A 7,493-nucleotide genomic window follows, 5' to 3' on the forward strand; every position below is an offset into this window, starting at 1 on the left:
ATTTTTGGGAAAGTTTCTACCATGGCTGCAAGTTAAACAGTTGTGATAAGGACGATGCATCCTGAGGGAACTTTGTGGTTCCAGGAGTAGCCATAATAATGGCAGTGTGCTTTGAAATGAAGTTTCTCAAGGTGCCTTGTGGTGCTGAAAGCATCAAGCATACCCTAATGAGAATCATAGGTCAACAAGGGCTGTTTGGTTGTCAGCTCCTCACAGCGTGGGCACAAGGCAACGGTCTGACAGCGATCAGTCAATCAGTCAAATTCCTTAGCAGGGTAGCTTTGTTGAAGGAAAACTAACACCAAAGGTCTCTACCATAATGATTTCCCAATAACATTAACCTTTGTAACATTATTTAATATTGCTGAATTCTTCATCAAAAACCTTAGAAAGAGTTGGCTCCCTGAGATCTTTCCCTATTTCTTCCGTATCCAAACGATATGTGTTTTAACGTGATGTTTGTGGTTGTGGTTTCCTGCATCTACTGTCTTCACAAATCTCAGTACCCTCGTCCTTATATTCCTTATTGGTTTTACCTTTGTCCTCTTAATGTGGCATTGCACGTTAACCCCTCTGCAGCATGTAATCTTTCTTCTTCTTTTTTTTTTTTTTATCTTTTTGAGCTGTAGCCCCAGCTGTCCTGGAAATCACTATGTAGACCAGGCTGGTCTTGAACTCACAGAGATCTGCCTGCCTCTGCCTCCTGGGTGCTGGGATTAAAGGCGTGAGCCACCACTTTCTTTTATCTTCTGTCTTGCACTCTACTTAATGGCCCATGCTCTCCCACTAGCACCTCATGTGTACTGTGCCCCTTTTCTTTGAGCCCCCTTCTCACTCTGACCTGTCACACAATATCCATTGTCACTGCCTTACACCTGTGTTAAATAATTGCCAATGGTTTTATAGTTACTCTTCAAGAATTCAATACATGTATACAATGTATTTCATTCATGTCAACCCCCCAGGCCTCCTCTCATGTCTGCCAGAGTATCCTGGCCAAATGTCTGTCCTCTTCCCAGAGTCCTCTGAGCTCAACCAGTGCTGTCTGCATGTGCGTAGGGGTAGGGCCATCTGCTGGAGGATGGGTCATCTATCTGGGCACACGTGCCTGAAGACAACTGACTCTCCATATTCCAGCAGCCTTCAGTTCCCAAAGCCCCTCAACTTGGGTGCAAAGAGTTTTGAGCCCGTCCTTCCTCTAAGCTAGAATGTTCAATGGCTTGACTTTGTGTAGTCTTGTGAAAGCAACCACAGATGCTGTGAGTTGCAATGACTCTGTTGTATCATGAAGACAGAGCTTCACAGCAGTACCCCCTACTCTGGGTTTTACAATCTTCCCACCCTCGCCTCCACAATGTCTCCTCAGCAATTTTGGGAGGAGCGTGACATATACCATTTATGGCTGAGTACGCCACAATGACTCACTCTCTGCACGACGATCCTCTGTGAGTTTGTGTATTAATCACATTCAAATGTGAAAAGAAGCTTCTCTGATGGGCACTGAGAAATCCACTTATCTATGGACACAGAGATATGTATTTACAAGGCAGTGTGATACTGTCCATTTAACAACTAAGAGTAGCAGTTTCTCTGCCAGGGTCTATGACCTCATAGACACAGGTTCTTGGACAGATACACAGTATGAGGCACGAGTCCCCTCCTGTGAATTGGGTAGAAAATTCAGTAAGAACCACAATACATATTTGTTAAATGATGGCCATGTCTTTCCAGGTCAGTCTTTATGGGAGCTATCAGGGTTCACAGCTGGGTAAGACTGTTGACCTCTGTCCCTCAGCAACTTGTAAAGTATATTCTGGTACTATTACAGATAACCAGTAGGAATGAAGCTTACCAGGCAGTACCCACTAATTTCTGCATGTTCTGTGAATTAAGTGTGTGAAGTCTTCAGCAATAGTCTTGGCATTAAGTCATAATGAGTTCTAAAAGCAGCGGCAATACACTGGGATCTACAGGCCATCCCTGATCAGCAACTCAAATATGGTTATCTGACACCTGGCACTGGGTTCTTTTTGTTTGTTTCATGCACTGTAGATCAGGGAAAAGCATTATCACCCTGTATAGGGTAGCTACATTTAAACTACATATAACTACATTTAAATATCTATTTTCATTTGTACCCATGTTCATTTGTGTGTGCCACATGTGTTCATGAGCATGCAGAGGCCAAAATTTGGTGTCGGACACCCTGCACCTGGACTTACAGGTGTACTTTCTGAACCACCTGACCTTGGTATTGAGAATAAAACTCAGGTACTCTGTCACTCCTACTGCTGAGCAAAATCTTCAGCCTTAACTCTGTGTGTGTGTGTGTGCATGCTTTTAAAATAGATTATATTTATGTATATGCTTCTAAAATAGTATGTATATACATATATGTGTGTATGTGTGTTTGTGTGTATGATTCTAAAATGGTTAGTTTGATTTCCAAATGGACTTTTCAAACCTCAGTAGTATTGTTTCTCCATCCCCTGGAGACGTCTCTGCCCAACCCTTCCTAATGATTTTAAGAACCCTGTAAGCAGGTTTATTCATTCGTTCGTTTTTATTCATGTGCATGTGTGTGTGCCTGAGTACACTTATGTGCACCACAATTGTATCTGGTTCCTATAAAGGCCAGAAGAGGCTAGACTTGGAATTTACAGGCATTTGTGAACTATGCAACATAGGTACAAAGAAATGAACCGCTGTCCTCTGCAAGAACAGTAAGCAACGTTAACCACTGCACCACATCTTCAAATCCCTAGTAGAAGTGTTTATACCGATCAAGTTCTGAGCAGATAAAAGAGACAGCTTGTGAAAATTGAAACTTCAGTAGGCCACCAGACAAGCTGAAGCTTTCTCTGTGATTATTTGAGGGTCTTTAAGGTCATTCCTCAGATGGTGGGTACTGATTTGCGACGGTCTCTCTTGTCTCAAAAACTTTGCTTTTGTGGACTCCTCAGAGCTCAAGAGGCACAGAAGAGATTAGCATAGGTAACACAGCACAGATTTGTCTGTGGTTACAGGTGTGAAATTAATTGGCTGCTTTACTACAGGAACTCACTGGGCTCTAGCCATATCCTAAACCTAGGCCCATGGAGTATAAGACAGTCTACGCTGTTACAGAGTTTGGGACCACCAGGGAAGACTACCAGACTCAAAAAGTTCCAAATCAGCCAAATTGATTTTTTACAGTTTTATTAAAATTTTAAAGAAAAAGAAATCCTCAGGGCAGGCGAGCTGGCACTCTTGGCAGCTGCCTTGAGGAGGTGAATGGTGGGAAGAAAGAAAGAAAGCCATGAAGCCCTGCAGGTTTACAACCTGCATGGAGGTCAGACACATGGCTCACTGGCAGCCACATGGGTGGGAGAAAGAAGATTTAGAGAAAAGGTGAAGAAATACAAGATGCTGGGGGCAGCCCAAAGCCTTAAGGAAAGCATGTTTAGAAAGGAAAACATGAAGAAAAGGAGAAATTATGCTTCCCTGATGAACTCAGGGCAGCGAACAAACAACAAACTACATGGCTGTGGCTGGTCCGCAAGTTCTGTGCCCATAGGCGGGATTCTAGTCAGGAAAAACTCACTATCTAATTAAAGCACTAGGTATTCTGCCCATCTACTTAGCATAACCCGCCTTCCCAGGGGTGGTCCTGTGACCAAATGATTGACCAGTTAAACTTACATAAAACAGAGGGACTTGGCATTACATAGCAACCATGTGTATCCTTTTCATTTATTAATGATTTCAGATACCAGTTGTCAAATGGATAACTCAGTCCTTTCATTTTGTCTCCAGTTGCTAGTGTTAATTTCATACAAGCCTGACTTATGTATTTTCTCATATGTAGAGATGTTTGCATAGGAGAAAGCTTAGTATATTTAGGGTTGCAATGAATCCATTGTTTAGGCACCAAGGTGGACCTCGTCACTTGTTCCTTCTGGATAAGGAAGTTCTACTGAATTTCCTCCGGCTGTTCACTCTCACAGATCCCATCCCCTCAGGGCCACCTTCCTCACACTTCTCTGTTCGGGGCCTCCTTCGGTCCTGTGCATTTTCTTATCCCTTAAAAGCGATTCTTTCCAATACAACTACTCTGTACATGAAATAGCTATAGGCTCGTTAATTCAACGTTTGAACATGTTTCTTCCAGCATTTGTTACTTTCAATTGTCCTCTGAGTCAGACAGAGGCATCCTGCTGAGCTCAGTTTTGCCCATTTACCAAAATGATCACAGCTGGTCTTGCTGAATATTTGTGCCTCTGCAAAGAAGGGGCAGGGAGAGTCACAGGTACAAACACGAGTATCCAGCCACACTTCCCGACCCGTAGGGGGAAATCCAGCCCTAATTTCAAGAAGCCCGGGGAAAGGCTGGAGTACATATAAAACAGCAATGCAGCCTTGTAACATGGCAGAGAGGGTATAAAAAGTTAGAAAGCTGGCCACCAGGAGCAGGATGTTCTGTGTGGCTCTAGACTTAGGGGAAGTTTTATGTAAAACGTGAGAGCTGAGGATGTGTTGAGCCTGTTGCTTGTGTCTGTACAGAATGATAATCATGGAGCTGCTGGACCAGATGATGATCATGGAAAACACAATTTCAGGGAACACCACTAATGTTGCACAGACAGAATCTATAACTTTATCATGACCTACGTTGGAGCAGTAGTTAAAATTTCTTTTGTCTGTCATGTTTCTGTGACTCCCCTTGGTATATATATACAGAGGGAACGTCATGTTGATCCTGCTATATAGGAGCCAGCAGAGGGAAATGGAGAGGCTGACATACTTTATACCTTTGACTTTAAGACCCTTCCAACAGGAGTTCCTGGGGCTGATGGTGATGGCCTGGACAACATTCAAGAGGCAGGTGGTGCGAATGGACACGCTCCTGCCAACTCTGTCAACAAACAAAAGAAGTTTGCACACAAAATTATTGAAGAACCATTTCATCCCAAAAGCTGTCATTGTGTGGGGCACTCCTCTAGAAATAATGATCAAGGAGTTGGCTATGAACAACTGTGTAAGAATCAAATCCGTGGGCTTTAATATGCATTCATTGTAGAAAAGGTCTAGATAGTAAGAGAGAAGAGAAAAATTTCCCAGAATTCCCATTGTTGTCTGTGATAAGAAGAGGTTTCCTACTGCCAAATGCATGGAGTCTGTTCTGTCACTCCGCACATTTTCCTTTAAGATACAGCAATAATCACCTCTCTGAGTAAAATGATGAACAGAAGTGTTTTAGTTTATGATAATGCTGTGGGAGAATATTTTGAGATCAAGATTTAAAAGCCAGTGTGAACCAAATTGGAAGACCCACTCAAAAAATTTTAACTCAGTGTAAAGCACTAGAGAGAGAGCAAACATTTTTCACTGCTTGTATTTACATAGCTAATCCCCAGGACATTTCTTAGAAGAGGCAGTTTAAGAAAAAGGCAGTGTTATTCTGTGATAAACAGTAACCACAGAGCGAGTAAGGACAGAACACTCACTTCCACACATCCAAAATAAATGCCAATTACTAGTCATACTGGAGAAAAAGAGACTTCAGTCAGCATCTTCACCAGGGAAAAATCTATTTTGAATCCATTCATTCTATTTTATACATAAATAAAAGCATGTTAACAACTACAGTGATTCTCTAGTCTTAGATAATAAAATGGTTATTATATAACATAAAACACAGTAGCAGTAAGGGTCACATGACAAATCAGAAAATGTTATATTAAGAGTTAGTGCTCATCTAATTTTAATCGAGAGAGAGAGAGAGAGAGAGAGAGAGAGAGAGAGGATCAGGATTCCATGCTCACCTTGGGAGGAACAGGCCAGCCTCATCTCCAAATCCCAGGGAGTCACTCTGCCAGTGTCTATTTTTCAATACTTTATTATTTTTATTTTATGTGTATGAATGTATTGCCTGCATGCATGTCAGTGCACACATGTTGTGCAATGCCTTGGAGTCAGAAGAGGGAGCCAGATCCCCTGGAACTGGAGTTATGGATGGTTGTTAGCCGCCATGTGGGTGGGAAACAAGTCACTGCAAGAGCGGCTGGTGTTCTTAACCGCTGAGAGAGAGAGAGAGAGAGAGAGAGAGAGAGAGAGAGAGAGAGAGAGAGAAGCGGGTGCATTCTGTGTAGCACTCTTACCAAATGTACAATGGACTGAAAGTGAAACTGCCCCAGCAGAAGAAATGTCTGCATGCACCAAATAATAAGTGTGGGAGAAGGTCTAGTGTTTTTATTCAGACCAGTAATCTGTATCCATATTCAGTAGAAGAGCTGTAAAGAGAAGCGGTAGAAAAGAACTTCCTATGTGACTGTTAATACACTGATTCAAAGGATACTCACACAGCACTCTCCTATGCTGCCGTGTAATGAAGCCAGCAGCACATTCACAAAATTAAAACATTGGAGAAAAGAGGAAATGAAGAAGTTTTTTTGCTGTGTAATTCCATGTGTGAAATCACAACACAGTTAAGTAGTGATCTAATTTCTTTAAGGTTTGCGTAGACATAAAGCTATGTCTGAAAAAATTCACTCTGGGTCCTTGGATTACCACACCCAGGCAACATTTTTCTCCTGATCTCTCTGGTGCAAAGTGAGTGGGTTTCTGTAGTGTAACACTCTGAGCAGAGTGTGTACGTCTTATAAACGTTTCTTTAGTTGGAAAAGCATGTATTTTAAAAAGCAGGATGTGAGGTGAGGCAAAGCTTCTTTGGCCATGTTTGAACTGTTGTTCATGTCTCTACAAGATGAAGGTCATGGAGCCACTGCCTACATCATGGGCTGAAGGATGAAGCCTGAATATTAGTGTGATGAGTATTGTCAGTTCATTATAATATTCTGTAGAAAACTCCTGAATCTATTGATTCATTTATGTATTGTCTTTGCCTCTGGACAACTATATACATAGAAAAAAACATCTTTAAAAGGTCAATAAAGGACTGGTGAAGACTCAGTGTAATGGAATATTTTGTTTCCACATACCTGGAGTCCTCAGCATACCGAGATGTCTGGACATACTCACAGTAAGATGATTCATTGGAACTACTCAGCTAGACTTTTGAGGTTAGAAAAATATACTCATAACAATTGAAAGGTGCTTCATCAAGGCCTTTGGAGACGTCTTCAAAGCTGATGGCTGGGATGTAGAAGTTACCTCATGTAAGTGACCCTGTGATGCTGAGAAGGAGACAGAAAACACCCAGGATTCCATGCTCACCGTGGGAGGAACAGGCCAGCCTCATCTCCAAATCCCAGGGAGTCACTCTGCCAGTGTCTATTTTTCAATACTTTATTATTTTTATTTTATGTGTATGAATGTATTGCCTGCACGCATGTCAGTGCACACATGTTGTGCAATGCCTTGGAGTCAGAAGAGGGAGCCAGATCCCCTGGAACTGGAGTTATGGATGGTTGTTAGCCGCCATGTGGGTGCTGGGAATCAAACCCAGGTTCACTGCAAGAGCAGCCGGTGTTCTTAACCGCTGAGCCATCTCT

At 42.3% G+C, this 7,493-nt stretch overlaps 1 protein-coding gene across 1 annotated transcript; it reads right to left on the reverse strand.

Moving 5' to 3' along the window:
• Positions 1-4,119: 4,119 nt before the first annotated feature.
• LOC103745518 (vomeronasal type-1 receptor 4-like) lies at positions 4,120-5,208 on the reverse strand (the record flags this gene model as incomplete). The annotated part of the gene is made up of 1 exon (XM_008847442.2): positions 4,120-5,208. A coding segment is annotated over one exon (1,089 nt), but the record flags the coding sequence as incomplete, so codon positions are not given.
• Positions 5,209-7,493: the final 2,285 nt, after the last annotated feature.

Source organism: Nannospalax galili, unplaced genomic scaffold (assembly GCF_000622305.1).
Source record: "Nannospalax galili isolate Female #2095 unplaced genomic scaffold, S.galili_v1.0 scaffold4, whole genome shotgun sequence".
NCBI classification, from domain to species: Eukaryota; Metazoa; Chordata; class Mammalia; order Rodentia; family Spalacidae; genus Nannospalax; species Nannospalax galili.